Source organism: Hylaeus volcanicus, chromosome 5 (assembly GCF_026283585.1).
Source record: "Hylaeus volcanicus isolate JK05 chromosome 5, UHH_iyHylVolc1.0_haploid, whole genome shotgun sequence".
Lineage (NCBI taxonomy): Eukaryota > Metazoa > Arthropoda > Insecta > Hymenoptera > Colletidae > Hylaeus > Hylaeus volcanicus.
Window position 1 is genome coordinate 13,474,359 of NC_071980.1, and position 16,392 is coordinate 13,490,750.

Sequence of the window (16,392 nt, forward strand, 5' to 3'; positions counted from 1 at the left end):
CAGAATTGCGATTCCATTCTATCGTCAATTTTTAGATAAACCTGTATTATGAGTCAGAACGATTAATGGAATAGGTGAAATAAAAAAAAAAGCTATATCAATTACATACATTTAAAATTAATTACAAAAATTAATACGACACGACTACGATTAGTACATAGACAAATTATTCGAATTTTATTTTATCGAGTGCACTTCATCCTTTCTTTCTTTTATCTTGCTTGAATTATTCTGTACATACTCTCTATAGAGCCGTAGTTAAATCGTCGTCTATTCGAATTAAGTCAAATTAAGTTTACGAAGAAATTATTTTGCTTTTGATAGGAACTGATTGCACTTGAAATTGAAATCGTTTAGTGTAGATCACGTGACAACGAGATCACGTGGTACTTCCACATACCCCGTCAGAGGGAACCACAGATAATCTCAAGCAAACACCACAGGCAACAATCCTTTCCAGTAAATATATATGATATTGTCATCGAACTGAGGTTGATCGAGTGAAACGTTGCAACAACTTCCTAGACCGTAATGTATATCGCGGGTTTGAAGGTTATATCGGGTGCGTACAAGTGTCATTTACGCGTCACATCGTAGTGACCTAGTTTACAAATGAATTTTCGCCCCTAATTTTCCTCGGCTGTGACCCTGCAGCGAGTGTTCTCGATGTCGGTGGCCTCCGCAAGACAGTGACGATGCTGTCTCGAAAGTGAGTTCATGGCTGTTTATAGAATGCGGAAGAAAACAAACAATTCTGTTTGATAGTGCGAGAATGTGGACTTTTATCAAATATGAACGTCTTCGCATCTTCAGCGAACGATGCAATTAGGTTAAGTTGACAAGGGACATACGTTCTTTGCAAGTACTGCACAACATACTAGGCAATTTGTAAATGTATGGTAAGTCGATTTTTTAATAACATAACTATACCTATGAGAATGTAGACGTTGAATATTTGAGATTCAAATATACCCAAACAGCCATTACAGTGAATGAAGATTACAAATAACACGAATCAATTTAATTGTCTGTAAAATATGTTACAGCCGAATAACAAATTAGTAGGCCAAGATGAAATATGGTTGTCCAAGGTTTCGCATGGTGACGCTAAACAAACATTGCATGGCCTTAATAAATTATTTACTACAAATTGGGCATTACGTATTTGTACATATAGACAGTGTATAAAACAGTTTACCTTTACAAAATGCCACATATTACTCGAAAATGGGAACTTTTCCCAGGTAGAAACCGATTTTGTTGTGATGGCAGAGTGATGATGGCACCGCAAACTAGAGTTTTTTATGTGACTGTGTGCCTCATTGCTGGAACCAGTGGTTTATTCTTTGCTTTTGAGTAAGATTACTATTATCAGAGTTGTCATTTTAAATGACCCTAAGAAAATGTTATTTTAACAACTTTATCGTTTTCTTTTTTAGTTGTCCATTCTTAGCAGTTCACATAACACCTGCTATACCCGTTATTGGTGGCTTACTATTCATTTTTGTAATGTCTGCTTTATTCAGAACAAGTTTTAGCGACCCTGGAGTAATACCAAGAGCAACTCCCGACGAAGCTGCCTACATTGAAAAGCAAATTGGTAGATAAGAACATATTTTTTTTACAATGAGACATTTAAGTTTGAGAATATAATACGATAACTAATATTTTTTGATGTTTCAACTAAAACATTTATACTTTTTACATGTTGAATAAAGAGGTTCCAAACAATGGTAATTCTAAAATGTATAGACCTCCACCCAGAACAAAGGAGGTATTAGTGAAAGGTCAACCAGTAAAATTGAAATATTGTTTCACTTGCAAAATATTTAGGCCACCAAGGGCTTCACATTGTAGTTTATGTGACAATTGTGTAGGTATGTATGTTTGTTATTTGTTATTAAAGCTACTTTTATCAAAAAACTGTGAGAAAGTATCGCGCGATTATTGTTTCAGAGAGGTTTGACCATCATTGTCCATGGATTGGGAACTGTGTGGGTAGAAGAAATTACAGATACTTTTATGCTTTTATCGTGTCCTTGGCATTTCTTTGTGTTTTCATACTCGCATGTGCTGTTACACATTTAATAATGCGTAAGTAGATTCATTGGAAACAAGATAAATAAATAAGATATATTCTAATTTTACAACCAATTATTTACAGTCACAAGAGATGGTAGACCATTTTTAGAAGCAGTTAGAATATCTCCCGGAAGCGTTGTCGTAGGGGTTATATGTTTTTTCTCTGTTTGGAGTATTCTTGGCCTTTCTGGTTTTCATACACATCTAACTACTAGTAATCAAACAACTAATGAAGATGTAAGTATTGTATACGATAGATGATCCTGAAATTTTTAAATAGTTTAATGTAATGCTTATTATTATTATAGATCAAGGGATCATTTTCCATTAAAAGAGGACAAGGAAGTTCCAACCCTTATAGCCAAGGAAATATATGTGGAAATTGTTTCTACGTATTATGCGGACCTGCACCACCTAGCTTAATTGGTAATTCATCTTTTTGTTCTTGATAATTATTTTAATAGATTCATTTACAACTGCTATCTACATTGGAATTATCAATGTTTACAGATCGAAGAGGTATAGTGACGCCTGAATATCGCGCGGAACAAGAAAGAGTTAGCGATGACAGTGTAATCACTAGTAATAAGACGTACGGTACTGTGAAAATTGTACAACCACAGGTAATTAGTAATTAGAAATTTAAAGTTTTAATTGTATTATTTAATTGCACCGTTCATTTTTTTTTATTGTTTACTGTTACAGTCCAATGGTACAACTGTTCAAACAAATCCCAGTACAGATCTCACAGGTTCGATGAACAATCTCGTCACCGGTCAACACTCGCCGCAAATCGAATCAATAAACGGTGAGTTAAGCCTTTTGAGGCATACCGTTCGTTATCCTGAGGATCTACCAGAGTATTCACGTCAATATATTAACGATACATATGCTCCAACGTATCCCCTACAGCACTGTTTTCAGGATTCTGTAAAACATATAAAATATGAAACAGATAGGGGTAATCCAGATTTCCAAAAATATCCATGCAGATGCGAGGAGAATTTGCATAAGTATCCTCATAGATGTAGGGAAGAGTATCATAGATGTTCAGATAACAACTTAATGTATGATCAGTGTGTCGGCGATCAAAAATTTGTTATCGATCTTCAAAAATATCCGCAAAGATATTCCGAGGATCCTATAAGATACAAAATCGATGGTCCCAGTGGTTATACCGATCTTCAAAAATTTCCACAATGTTACTCCGAGGATCCATTACGAATTTCTCAATCTCAACATATTCTTAAATACAATAATTTGAGATGCACTGTTCATGGGTTAAAGTATCCAATATCAAAAAATCTGTTACCAGCAGTTGTAATGTCGCGAATATTGGGGGCTGGGGGAATGCCAATTATCGGTCAAAACGCAATAGGACTCCCAGTTAACAGATTCGGTTCAGGACCATTAATCAATACTTTCGCTTACGCGGAAAATTCTTTGTGCCCAAGTGACGGTACCGAAGAAGATCTTTTAAATCGGAGATTTATCATGAGTTCCATGAGTGATAACGATGATATTTAATATTCTTTACGACATTCGCATTTTTTAAAGTAATAATATTTATCCCACCTATTAAACAAAAATTTAATAAACGGCCATAGCGTCACTTGTTAAGGAAATTCTTTTAGTGTGTTACGATTAAAATATTATAGGTACTAATACTCTATCCGTTTACTATTAAAAGAAAACTTACAACATAAACTTTTTAAAATGTACATAACGATTATCAAAAGTATACTATATAAATACTATAAAAAAAGTACATTAATGGCATTAACAAAGATTATTATTACGATGATTGTTCATGTTTTCTCGCGCTGCAACTTACAGATTTATACAAACGAAGTGCATTCAAGTTGAATTTTGTTGTTATTAACAGAGATTTATTTATTTTTCGAATATTCAATTTAGTATTAAGCACATAGATATGTTTTTTAAAAATGAGAAGAAAGAGAGAAATTAATATTCTTGTTACAGTGTTATATATATCTTGACTGAAAAAAGAACTGACACATTAATTTCATTACAACTTTTAATATTTTGCAATGACACACATTAAATAGTACAATATTCATTGCGTTCGTTTAATCTAAAGCATTTAATCACGAAATCGTTTTCGCTATAACATTGATCTTTGACATTATAAAGGATCGTGTTTGAATATAAATATTATCGACTGCATTGGATAAATTTAAGTTTTTTTTTTTTTTTAACATTTCGCTATATTTCTATATAATTCAATAAATTGTGTTTCTCTGTTGTTTAAAATTACGTCCTGTTATCGAGGGCTCAGAGCATACCATTTGGTAAGTTTATCTTCTTTTATTCCATCCATCATTGTGTGTATGTTTAATATGAATGAATTGGTATTTATTAATAGTTGTTAATATACACTTTACATTTGACGTATATTTTCCACACTTCCGAAGGGACTAATTTTTAGAATGTTACATCAATATAAGGGTTTATGGATTGTGACTAATTAAATAGTTGTAATTAAGTAGTTCATAATTATTATAGATTCTTATTATGGGCACTGGGATCATCAAAGTATGATATGTATATAAACATACATGTATTTATAAATGACATGTATACAACAATTTCATAAATTTATATTTGTATGTGTAATATCAAGAGTGTTCTGTCATATAATCGTTATTAGTAAAGTAATTTATTTTTAATTGTTTTCTAAATATTATCAGACATGTGTATAAATAGGGAACACGTTAATGACACCAACGCCTGGGATACCTCGTTTATGGCAATTTAGTTTCAGTTTATTTGTTTACACAGCAAAGGTACACAGCCAATACTGCACTTTTGTGATGAGTTGTACGATACAATTTTTGTTACTAAAGAGCATTTGTATGGCTTCCCATTAGACGTTTATGCCAATTTTTCGAATTCTAATATGTTCTACGTAGTACATAGAATGTACATATTATACATATATTTTAATGCTATTCAAATCGTTTGATCAGCCTTATGGATTTGTTTTTAGGTAGTACTACAAACAGCGTGAGCCAACTTGTTACCAACGAAGTACCACTAGCATCACTTAATATAGCTCCAATTGATATCGATGAAATTGCTCCGCTACCTCCCCGTCAGAGTGTTGTGATTTCTTCTACGTTGGATACGTCCTCTATACCTTCGGTAACTGTAACAACTCCCTTGTCTGCATCTAAACTTAGATTGTTACAAGATACAACTATGATAGAGTCTGCTTTAGACTTAGATTCATTGGAAGATGCCAGTGTCGGTAGAGGAAGTCAAGCGGGACTTATAAAAATGGGGGGAATATAACAATTGAATTTATACTTTTTATGTAGATAGATTCATAGGCTTGTCGAAGTCATTGGCGCTTATCAAAGGATAGTGCAGATTTAATTCTGTTCTTTTCTATTTCTTCTTAAATATGTATCTACTTTAAATTATAGATAAAAAGAAACAATGACAAAAAAAGTACAAAATTACTGATAAATATGTGATGAATTTTTACGAATTTATTTAAGTACTATCATAAATTACAAAATTAATCAAGGGTTAAATAACACGACGACCTTTATTTTATTTGATCTGCACTATTCGTTCATCATTGTACTTACATTCAATTTCAACTATTTGCGACTTCCTTTTTTTCACCGTAACGAACTAGATGAAAATATTCTACTTGAAATGTAGTAGGTATGTATAAATATACAAAATATGGAAATGCTAAAATTGATTACATGATATTCTCGATATTATACTAAACGAAAGATATATGGATTAAGGAAGATGTACTGCATAATCATTTTATTATGAATTTGTACATTTCTGTTGCTTTTATACACTTCAGTTTCTTATCTTTGATTATACATTATAATGGAACAAGATATTCCTTTACTAATTGAAGTAACTTCTGCATTTAAAAATCTGTTTTTACTAAATATATGAAAATCCTGATTAAGTACTAATTTAACAAAAGAGAAAAATATATTTAATATGTGTATTAATTGTTATTAGAAGATATTTTTATCCATTTCAAAAATATCAAATCTGCAATGTGACGAAAAGTTGAATTCCAAAATTTGATTATAAATTAGTATTAAAAATGTAAAGTATTATTGGATCAATTTTTCATATTGGTAAAAAAGTATTACGATTTTGTTCATTAAATTTGCTATGTACAGTGTAAAGAGAATTTTGTAAATACAAAGAATTTTCATAAACGTTAGTATAGGTTTCCAAGAATTTGAAAAATTTGTTAAGGCAATGCAGTTTGTACCAAGCATTTTAAAAGTAGATATACCACTGCCTTGTTTATGAGTAACTCGAGTTTCAACATTGCACGGCATTGTTTTATTCAGAGAAATCGGGATACACTATTAATTATTGAAAAACGAAATGACACTGTTAGTTCACTTTATCTATTAAGAATTGCCATTATATTAACTTTGAGAATATTGTCTTTTTGTACATAACGTGCGTGTATGATATTGTATGTATATATTGTGTAGATGTTATAATGATAAGATAATATACCACAAGTTAAAAATATATCAATATGTTATATCATATTATACCTATTTAAAAATTCTTCAAGTATATAATAATAATATATGTAATATCTAGTATTTTGAAAAGGTAAATTATGTACTGTGTTCAGCACATAAAAGTATTTTTATTAAATATTTGTTTTACATTCATCATAAGTATACATTTACAAAAATATTTAATAATTACATAAAACAATTAAATGAAAAATTTAATAAAGTTGTCTTTCCTAATTAACAATACGTTCAATATGTATACTCGTAAAATGTATTAATAATTTAACACTTTACTACATACAATTTACAAGTAATGCGACTCAAAAGTCTCATTGGTATATATGCCATTTTGTTCAATCAGATCACTATTATTTATTCTTATTAATATTTTTGTATTAATATACAAATAACATTATGATAATATAATAGAATGTACAGATTTTATTCTTTGCATATTTCCAGTAAAATATAAATCCATCCTAATTTTAATATAATTTGTGTATTATGATAGCAATAATTAAAATTATAACCGCAATACTGATACCTGCGACATATACTGTAGTTTGGTTATTTCCAGATGAATCTTTACCAAGATCGCTAGGTTTGACGTCGATTTCACTTTGACAATAAAATTCTGTTGGATCTGGATAATAAATTCGCAGGATTGTACATAATCAGAGTATACACATTTTTAAGATATACATAATTGTAAACACTTACCAGCTTGGACCTCTATATCTTTTTGAACGTTACTTTCATTTACTTCCAAGTCTAAAAGTTCTTGCAATGATAGAAGGGCTTCTTGAGGTCCTTCACCAGGGAAAAGGTAATCGGATAATGTTACTTTACTTTCTGGTAATGCTATTAATACTCTTCTCGGAGGTTCGTGTAACGTTATATTTTCTAAAAAGAAAGGACAGGATAAATTGTTCATAGATATCCTGAAAAGAATATACATATGTAGAAAATATTTACCTTCTGGGGATCCATTTTCTTCTTCAATTAAACTATCCCAATGCATTTCTAACCTACTTGCTAGAGACCTTATTATATCTTGTTTCACTGCCACATTAGCTTCTTCAACATTTGCTTTTTGATGAACAAAGGTTCTACTAGCCAATTGTCCAACTAAACGTATCGATGCATTGCATGGTGTTATCCTCACATTTGAGTTAATATGTTTTTCTTGCTAATAATCCATATAATGGAATGGAATTATATATTTGGTAGAAGTATTTTCATTTCTCATTTCAGAAGACATTTAACGTGACTACTTACACATGGAATGTATAAGTTAATTTGGATTGATTTATCATTACTATTCTTTTCATTATTTTTTATTCCTTTTTTATCCTTTTTACTTTTGCTGATTATTTCCAATGGATCATCAGGAGATCGTACATCTCCTTCAATAACAGTTATAGAAGACTCAATGGTGTGGGATATATTTTCTAAAATATCCTATAAAATTAAATCATACACATGGTTTTATATGTTTAATGAATATATTAATATCTGTTGTTTATTACCTGTAGTTGTGTTTTAAGAGTTTCAGGATCTTTATCCGCAGCAATGAGAAATAAACGATCAAAATCTACAAGAGCTTCCAGTTGATGCCACTTGGTAGCTTTTCCTTGAAACTTCCATTCCGCTGGCTTCAACATCCCAGTTTTATTGGTTTCTATAGATTTACAAATATATCTAAAAATATTAGGCATTATGCTGTATATAAAAATAATCATTTGAAATGCATGCTGCTTATAATGCATTGTACTTTTGTGTAATGCTATTCAAGCTTAAAATAAGATGTTCTTCGTTGTTGTCTCCACAGAGGTACTTATTGTGCATCAAATTTCTCTGAATTGCCATAAGGATAGATTTAATTTTCTGTACATTTATGTTCTCATTCATAGTATCATCAGGACCAACAATAAATGCACCAAGAACATGCATTCCACCAGGTAACATTCTGGTGACCTATATATAATATTAAAGTATTTAACTCTTGCAAATTGAAAATTACTTCCATAAGATTTTTAAATGCTAAACATACATGTTTAGCATGATCAGCAACCCAGCTCTCAGGTATATCCCTCACTGATTTAATATAATTTTCAGCAGTTTCCTGCTGAACATTTGTCGTTGAACTAATCAATGTTTCTTCCACAACATTTTTGCCAAGAGGGGGTGGTGTTTTTGCTAAGTGTACAATATAATCTTTCTGACCAGCACTCTGCAATTTCAATATCAGTTTAAATAATCAAATGCAAAACAGATAATATTCATTTAATCAACTATAACAGTACAAAATTCCAGTGAACCATTGGTTGATTGCATTCTGATCTTCCACCTTAACCTTTCGTTACTAAATCAATTCGTAAAAGAATAAATATGAATTAAAATTGAATACTAATTTAGTAAATGTATCGTAAGTATGATTTTTACTAAAATCAGTGAGTAATGAATATTAATTAAAATAATCTGAAAACACGATTCTCGATCAACATTTACATATGCTACGTAAATAAAAACATGGAGATGACGTGAAATTGAAACATACAAAAATCGAACCTGTCCCAAAATTAGGCCTATCGTATATTCATCCGGTTTTCCTAACGATGTCAGGTAATTGTGTAAACGTTCTTCCGCATATACAGTTCGTCCCATTTTCTCTTCACTTGGCAATGCAACGTCAGATGGTCAAATACGATTGACTATGTACCCTTACCAAGTTACTATAGTAAACACGTTAATATTAGTTATACAAATTTATACAGACTTGTGTATGATACAACAGATTCTATAATTCTTTCCGTTTGACTTCGATTACATTGGATTACATTCTGTTCGTCGAGAAGATGGTACCAGATGGAAGGAAGTGGAATGAAGTAAATAAAACATGATTGTGATATTGAGTAGGAGCACTCTTCAATTTATATTGAATTATATTTACATATACAAATTACTAACTACGTATGTGAATAATAACGAACCATATTATAATTCTATATTAACTAAAAAAAATAAAAAGATTTGTTTAAATAATTTTGACTCCGTAAGCAGCGCCTTCGACGATAGAACGCGCAAGGTTGTCGTAAAACAATATCTATCATTGTCGATTGATGGTACTGAAGCTGTAGCTATGTTGGTAATAATAAATAAATAACGCTTGCTTACTGTAAACTGCATTTTATTCAAATAGCGATAGTATTACACAGTGGAATTATACAAATACGCTTTTGATAAATAATGTATATTTTGTGTATATATGTAAGGTATAACCTTAAATATTATGTAATCAAATACTTTTTAAATGCCAATGGAATGTATCAATTGTAATATTTTAGTTCATATTTACAAATGCATATATGTATAAAAAATAATATTCTTATTACAAGTTATACACAATATTGAAACAGATATTACAATACAATGGTTAAAGTCTGGACTGCATTCCACCAGCTGCAACAATAGTTTCACCAGTAATATAAGCAGCATCATTGCTTGCTAAAAATGCAGCAACTCCTGCAATATCATTTGTTTCGCCAAATCTTTGCATTGGTATTATGGATAAAGATGTATCTCCTATATCACCTTCAACAAGCTGTAAAATAAAGAAAGATATACTTTAAAGATGTGATGGATAATATATAATAATATAATTTATAGAAATCCATGTAAATACATACTAATTGCGAAAACTTAGTCTTTATAATACCAGGTGCTATAGTATTGACACGGATTCCTTCTGATACAAGACTAGCAGCAGCTACATTGTTAAGACCTAATAGAGCTGTTTTACTAACAGCATATGCACCTAACAACTAAGATGCAAAATAAACATAAATTTTTATAAAGTATACAAATTTATTGTGATCATAGTATTTAAGAAATTTCTTACAGTAATTGGTTGGTATGCTGCTATTGAAGATATAAGAATTATTGAAGGTGATTTACTCTCTCTCAAAAGCGGTAAGGATTCTTGCATTAAAAGAAAAGTACTTTTAACATTAACATCAAAAATTTTATCCCATAGCTCTTCAGAGGTATCAAAGATTGTATTTGCACTAGGATTTGTAGCTGCATTTGATACAAGGATATCTAAGCCACCAAATTCCTCTTTTGTCTATAAGATTATTAATATTAATTGATTATCCATTTACATAAAAAGTGAAGTTTATGTTATGATCTAAAATATAATTTGACACTGCTACTTACTTTATTGAAAAGATTTTTTCTATGATCTTTTTTACTAACATGGCATATAACACCAGAAACTTGTAAACCTTCAGATTTAAGTTGTTCCACAGCTTTCTTTACATTTGACTCTCTGCGACTGCTGACCATTACCTTAGCACCTTCTTGAGCTAAACGTCTTGCAATTGCAAAACCAATCCTGTATGTATGTACATATCTCATTTAAGTATTCAATTAATGTATAAATATATATTATAAATTCGTAAATTAGTATTTGAATACAAGAGATTATGTCGTATAACCTATACAACAAGAATAATTATTTATTCATTCGATAATTTAATTTACCCTTCAGTTGATGCTGTTACAATTGCTACTTTTCCTTCTAATCGGTTGCATTTTACCGTTAACCCATTAGTGCTAAGTTTTCGTATGCCTTGCTCTGCCGAAATGCGTAGCATTGTAATATTTTATTAGTATATTATTATTAATTAATAATAAGTGGATCCAAGTGCAACCAGAAAAAATTTAAAAGCCTAGTCATGCTACAGTGGGGCCATCCGAAGCAAAATGCCCAAGCTTGCAGTAAAACAGTTGCCAATCTCACCGCTAGATGACGATATAAATAGCATAGTGACGCCATCTTACAGTAACAGTGGGAATTATTTTCGATATAAAATCGACACTTCTTCCGCCGATAACGGCCACATCCTGTGGGAATCACGTATTCCCATCTCTCTCTTCCCTCTTACTAGATATGCGAGAGTGGGGGAAGCGGCCATGTTCCGCTTTGCGAGAGGCGGCTAGAGAGTCAGTCGTGGTCAATCGTTGGTCGTTGCTAGCCATTGAACGAGGTACCTAACACGTGGACTAGCTATAGCGTCCATTTTTTAATAAAGTCAAGTCTTTGTTGTTATTGTTATAATTAACGTGTATACGTTTTTCTCCTGCCTTTTTCCATTAACGGTACGGCGAGAGTAGTAGGGTAAAGATTCCTGCATTACCAGGAAGAGCAAAAAACCTAGAATCCGCTCTAACTACGCCTTCTACCAGCGATAGTATATAGGAAGTATAATCATTACAAATTTGAGTGTTATGCCAATAATGGCCAAGATTTGCAGTGTCTGCTAATACAGCGGGATTATTTGGGGAAAAATATTTGATACGTAACAAATTCTGACCAAATTTTACATTTTGGTATCAGGTTTCAATTACAAAGTGAAAATTATCTGTGAAAATTTTTCATTTTTTTGCAGAACGACTGCTTGTACGAATGCAGAGTGATCAAGCGATAGAAGATCGAGAGAATGTTTATGTCAGACTAACTGCATGCGAGAAAAATGTGAACGATTGGCAACAACGCATGAGATTTTTCAAGAGCCTTTATTTTAATACAACCTGTATATAAATATACATGTATGTGTGAATTTGTAATTGTGTATATATGATTGTGTACGTAAATATGTATACGTGGGTCGTAAAAAGGATTTGTGAACTGTGTTTGGTATCCAGAATAATTTCATTTCCATCCCATCACACTTTCATAAACTAAATCCTACACCAGTTCCCAGATAGCACAGGGACGTCTTATGTACGTCCATAAGACGTTCGGGACGTCCAGATAACGTCCAAACGTCCCCTGAACGTCCTGTGAACGTCCCTGGAACGTCCCAGTTACATCGCAGGACGTCCGGCGTGGACATTCTATGTACGTTCCTGGGACGTCCGATGTAGACATTCCCAAAACGTTCTCTGTAAAATTGAGATTTAAAAAAAAATTAAATTTTAATTTTATATATTTTCTTTTATTTGTTGGTAGATTTTAGTTAACTGTATTTATTTCTTCTAAAGCCCTGGTTTTTCTGAACGAGATCGCCACGGAACATTCCGTTCGTTCAGGCGAAATGGTCGACGGAACGAGTGATTTGAGTCGATTAACTGGATTCCATGAAAACGACGAACAAATCTTTAAATTTTTTATTTACCTCCGGCGGGATTTGAACACTCACGATTTTCGAACTACAATGCAACTTGCTTCCTCACTTACCCATAAACGCCTTTACTAAATCATATTTTAGGCTTATACAGGGTGTCCAAAAAGTCGGGGAGGAGCCGGAAATGGGAGGTAGCTGAGACGATTCTGAACAACAATTTCCTTTGCAAAAATGTCGGATGGGGCTTCGTTAAGGAGATATTAAGCGAAAACCCCGACCAATCAGAGCGCGCGTAGACCGTTCGAGCGGCCGCGGTAGCGAAGGCTACGCGCTAGGCGGCAGCGTCAATGTCCTTCGATGCACGTCGAGTCACTTGTTCGCGTACAAGCGCGTAGCCTTCGCTACCGCGCCCGCTCGAACGGTCTGCGCGCGCTCTGATTGGTCGGGGTTTTTGCTTAATATCTTTTTAACGAAGCCCCATCCGACGTTTTTGCAAAGGAAATTGTTGTTCAGAATCATCTCAGCTACCCCCCTCCTTCCGGCTCCTCTCCGACTTTTGGGACACCCTGTATAGTGCCTCGCATTAATATTCGGATACTTTTTAAAACACAGTTCCTTCTTTTGAAATTGGTCTAAATGACTTGAACTTTTTTTTGAAAAGTTAGAAGAATTAATTTACTAGGTAATTCTGAATAGTTCCAAATATTACATACATATCACATCTCATATGTACAAAAAATATTGTATTCCTAACATTGAATAATTTGTTTTACAATAGGTAGGCACCCCCCATCGCTTGAATGTTGCTCAAGCGCATAGCGCCTCCGCTATACCAACTAAGAAATATTGCAAAAAATTCCTTATTCACAATTATACAAAATTGTGTCTTACAACCACAAATATAGAAGAAAATAATCTCATCTGTTAAAACACAGCGAACCACACTAGTATAAAGATCTGGTAGAACAATACATCCTTAATTTAGATTACAACATATGCAATATATTTTGTAAGACTACTAATGTCCATATCTGTAAGAGAAGAAAAAGATATTTGTTAATTTTTATATATAAAACCTTTGAAAAATGTACAAATAGATATTAAGAAAATATCCATACGTTCAAAGCGCTTATAGTATAATAGAACGCGGTAGAATAAGTTTAGAGTTCAGAAAGAATGTATAAAAAAAAAAAAAAAAAAATTTTTGTTTACGGAAATGTGTAAATAACAGAAACCTGTAACACAATTTCTCTAATAATGCATACGGGCATTGCCTGTTGAGTGCTGAATGATCTTCTTCGCAGTTGGAACACTTGGGGGAATTTGTACATTCACCGTGAGATCCCTTTCCACAATTGAAACATTTGCTTTCCGTCTCTCGACAGAATCTTTTCGTATGTCCGAATCGTAAACACTGGTAACACTGTCTTATGTTTCTTACAAATGGGGTAACGTTAAGGCACACGTGTCCTTCCATAATAACTATTTTAGTCGGTAGACTGGTACCTCTAAATTTAACAAAAACCATTTGGGTTTCCACCCATTCATATCCGTGTTCCACTTTTTTCCTTTTCCTCAGTCTTTCCAAGGATTCGATGTTTTGTCCAGGGAGGATCTCTTTTTTCAATTCCTCTAGGGAGTACTCCTATTCTTTGATAATGCCGGTTCTAAATTCAGACCTTCTTGGAATGCGTATTTTAAAATCACCGTTGTTCCTTTTGATATACTTGTTATAAATTTCCATTCCTTCCTCTGGTCGTTTAATTTTAATTTCTGCTATATGTTTATTCAACATTTTGATTGCTTCAAATTTGTTGACGTCTTCTCTTAGGAATCTGAAAATTTTTAGGTAATTTATTTTTTTGTTCGATTTAAAATATACATTACCTCCTTTGTTCAGGTTTTTTTTAATCACTTCTATTTCGAATAGATTGATATTAGCTGGTTCAGTATTAATTGGAATTTTCTCTTTATTTTTAGGTTTATGTCTTTTGTCCGACGACGAATCCGAATCTGATTCTATCTCCGCACGTGGCGAACCACGTGTTGCATTGCGGCCGTTTATGTTTCTCACCTTTGTATTATCATCCCTTGAATCTATCGATTCTACGATCGACCGAACGTTAGTATTTTTAATTTCAATATTTTCCACTTTACTTTTATATGGATTTACCACTATGTTTGTCTTTTCACTGCCTATAATCTTTAACTTTTTCCTTGCATTTCTATTCTCGTCGCTGTATTCGTTCTCAACTGCTTGTTCTACACTCTTCCTTCTCAACCTTAGTCTTCCGCTCGCTAGGGGCACTGACGGTCTTTCTTCTGGGCCGCTGATTGACTCCTCTTCCTTTCCGTTCTTCTTCTTCATTGGCTCGTTTGTTCCCTCTTCCTTCCTATTGGTGCGCGCTCTATAGATCTCCTCTACCGATCGCTGGATCAGTCTTACTCTTGACTCCTGTTGTTGCAACGTATTTCCGGCTTTTGGGAGGAAGAGCCCGCTCTCCCCCCCCGCTGTCTCCACCATCCTCTTCTCTTCTATCTCCTATAGAGATAGGTTACATATTTCGAACTTTTCACATTTCGCTATATTTAATTCCCCCCCTAAAATTTATATCTAGGTTTTTATCTCGCACTTCACTCCACCGATTAAACGCACTCAGATATTATTTAACTGTATATTTCCACCGTATTGATTAAATCCAATTCTCTTTATTTCTCTTCCATTGTGTCCCAACCAATGGCCGACCGGAAGCTCAGCAGAACGTGTTGATCGAAAAAGTATCATAATTTTTATTTTGGCTCAAAACTTACCGTTTGTATCAGGCGAACATGATATGCGAAGAGGCATCATAATTTTTAATTCTATCTCGAAACTTACCTATTGTATCCGAATCTCATGAACAGCGAAGAGATGTGTCAGGGAAAAGAGGGAAATTAATAGGAAACATTCTAGAAATTAAGAAGAAATAAAGGGAACTGTCTGGAGCCCTTAGGAGTTGTTAAGAGATATTAGGGGGGGTTGGGAGGTGTTGGGGATGTTTGGAGACGATAGAGAGTGTTTGAAGGTGTTAGGAGTTGTTAGTGTGTATTAGGAGCTGTCAGGAAATGTCAGCAAGTGTAAAGGAGATATTAGATTGTGTTAGAAGGACGAGACGTGATTTCTACGATCTCGATCTTGACCTGAAAAAATGTCGAAACATGCATATCGATCCAGAATTTTCGACAGTTCAAAATGTGCAAACATTCTCGGAATATATTACTAAAGAATTGAATATCAACACTTATAATACACACCTTTGTTTTATTAGAAACGATATACAATTTTTCCAGTTCTTTGATTATACGTGTTTAATGATTCCATTTCGCACAGAATGCAAGTACATTACAAATAGGATAATTTTATGTAATGCAAGAAAACAACATTTCAGAAAATACGTATTTCGTAGTTTGATCTATAGTTTAAATATAGAAATTGTTGTGAAAATTGACTAACATTTTGCAATAAAAATATATCAATGTTAATACATAATTTATAGAAATGAATTTTTCTGAAAACTAATTATATTCCTGTTAATCTAAATCTATTCTCACTTTACACTTTACACTTTACACTTTACACTTTACACTTTACACTT

General features: G+C 32.8%; 3 protein-coding genes across 6 annotated transcripts; 1 reads left to right on the forward strand and 2 right to left on the reverse strand.

The window, feature by feature from the left end:
* The first annotated feature begins 408 nt into the window (after window positions 1–408).
* On the forward strand, window positions 409–6,633 carry LOC128876332 (palmitoyltransferase app-like). 2 transcript variants are annotated; one of them, XR_008457005.1, is made up of 11 exons: window positions 409–562; window positions 655–899; window positions 1,047–1,356; window positions 1,440–1,600; window positions 1,719–1,877; window positions 1,957–2,094; window positions 2,165–2,319; window positions 2,391–2,508; window positions 2,593–2,705; window positions 2,788–4,394; window positions 5,093–5,229. XR_008457005.1 is itself a non-coding variant. In XM_054122594.1 (9 exons), the coding sequence occupies exons 1-9, from the start codon at window positions 1,208–1,210 to the stop codon at window positions 5,395–5,397; spliced, it is 1,401 nt and encodes a 466-aa protein (XP_053978569.1). In that variant the 5' UTR covers window positions 1,056–1,207; the 3' UTR covers window positions 5,398–6,633. The 2 variants fall into 2 exon arrangements, 1 of the variants encoding a protein (XP_053978569.1); XM_054122594.1 differs by lacking the exons at window positions 409–562; window positions 655–899 and having other exon boundaries at window positions 1,056–1,356; window positions 2,788–2,890; window positions 5,093–6,633.
* A 391-nt stretch (window positions 6,634–7,024) lies between these two features.
* LOC128876333 (protein odr-4 homolog) lies at window positions 7,025–9,671 on the reverse strand. Of its 2 annotated transcripts, XM_054122596.1 has the most exons (9): window positions 9,457–9,671; window positions 9,198–9,361; window positions 8,680–8,859; window positions 8,401–8,603; window positions 8,156–8,327; window positions 7,905–8,087; window positions 7,602–7,815; window positions 7,347–7,529; window positions 7,025–7,269 (listed from the first exon to the last, which is right to left on the reverse strand). In XM_054122596.1, the coding sequence occupies exons 2-9, from the start codon at window positions 9,291–9,293 to the stop codon at window positions 7,112–7,114; spliced, it is 1,389 nt and encodes a 462-aa protein (XP_053978571.1). In that variant the 5' UTR covers window positions 9,294–9,361; window positions 9,457–9,671; the 3' UTR covers window positions 7,025–7,111. The 2 variants fall into 2 exon arrangements, with proteins under 2 accessions (XP_053978571.1, XP_053978572.1); XM_054122597.1 differs by lacking the exons at window positions 9,198–9,361; window positions 9,457–9,671 and adding an exon at window positions 8,933–9,123.
* Window positions 9,672–9,993: 322 nt separating this feature from the next.
* LOC128876334 (uncharacterized) lies at window positions 9,994–11,391 on the reverse strand. 2 transcript variants are annotated; one of them, XM_054122598.1, is made up of 5 exons: window positions 11,172–11,387; window positions 10,845–11,022; window positions 10,528–10,752; window positions 10,316–10,450; window positions 9,994–10,230 (listed from the first exon to the last, which is right to left on the reverse strand). In XM_054122598.1, the coding sequence occupies exons 1-5, from the start codon at window positions 11,282–11,284 to the stop codon at window positions 10,063–10,065; spliced, it is 819 nt and encodes a 272-aa protein (XP_053978573.1). In that variant the 5' UTR covers window positions 11,285–11,387; the 3' UTR covers window positions 9,994–10,062. The 2 variants fall into 2 exon arrangements, with proteins under 2 accessions (XP_053978573.1, XP_053978574.1); XM_054122599.1 differs by lacking the exon at window positions 10,316–10,450 and having other exon boundaries at window positions 11,172–11,391.
* Window positions 11,392–16,392: the final 5,001 nt, after the last annotated feature.

Bases quoted from the DNA above. Each gene is read 5' to 3' on its own strand.
- LOC128876334 (XM_054122598.1), bottom strand. From the start codon at position 11,284: ATGCTACGCATTTCGGCAGAGCAAGGCATACGAAAACTTAGCACTAAT. The intron at 11,023-11,171 runs GTAAATTAAATT...ACATACATACAG, and splicing joins GTAACAGCATCAACTGAAGG to GATTGGTTTTGCAATTGCAA. The intron at 10,231-10,315 runs GTATGTATTTAC...TTTATTTTACAG, and splicing joins AGACTAAGTTTTCGCAATTA to CTTGTTGAAGGTGATATAGG.
- LOC128876333 (XM_054122596.1), bottom strand. From the start codon at position 9,293: ATGGGACGAACTGTATATGCGGAAGAACGTTTACACAATTACCTGACA. The intron at 8,604-8,679 runs GTATGTTTAGCA...TATTATATATAG, and splicing joins TTGCTGATCATGCTAAACAT to GTCACCAGAATGTTACCTGG. The intron at 7,530-7,601 runs GTAAATATTTTC...CTTTCTTTTTAG, and splicing joins AGAAAATGGATCCCCAGAAG to AAAATATAACGTTACACGAA.
- LOC128876332 (XM_054122594.1), top strand. From the start codon at position 1,208: ATGCCACATATTACTCGAAAATGGGAACTTTTCCCAGGTAGAAACCGA. The intron at 1,878-1,956 runs GTATGTATGTTT...TTATTGTTTCAG, and splicing joins TTTATGTGACAATTGTGTAG to AGAGGTTTGACCATCATTGT. The intron at 2,095-2,164 runs GTAAGTAGATTC...AATTATTTACAG, and splicing joins TGTTACACATTTAATAATGC to TCACAAGAGATGGTAGACCA.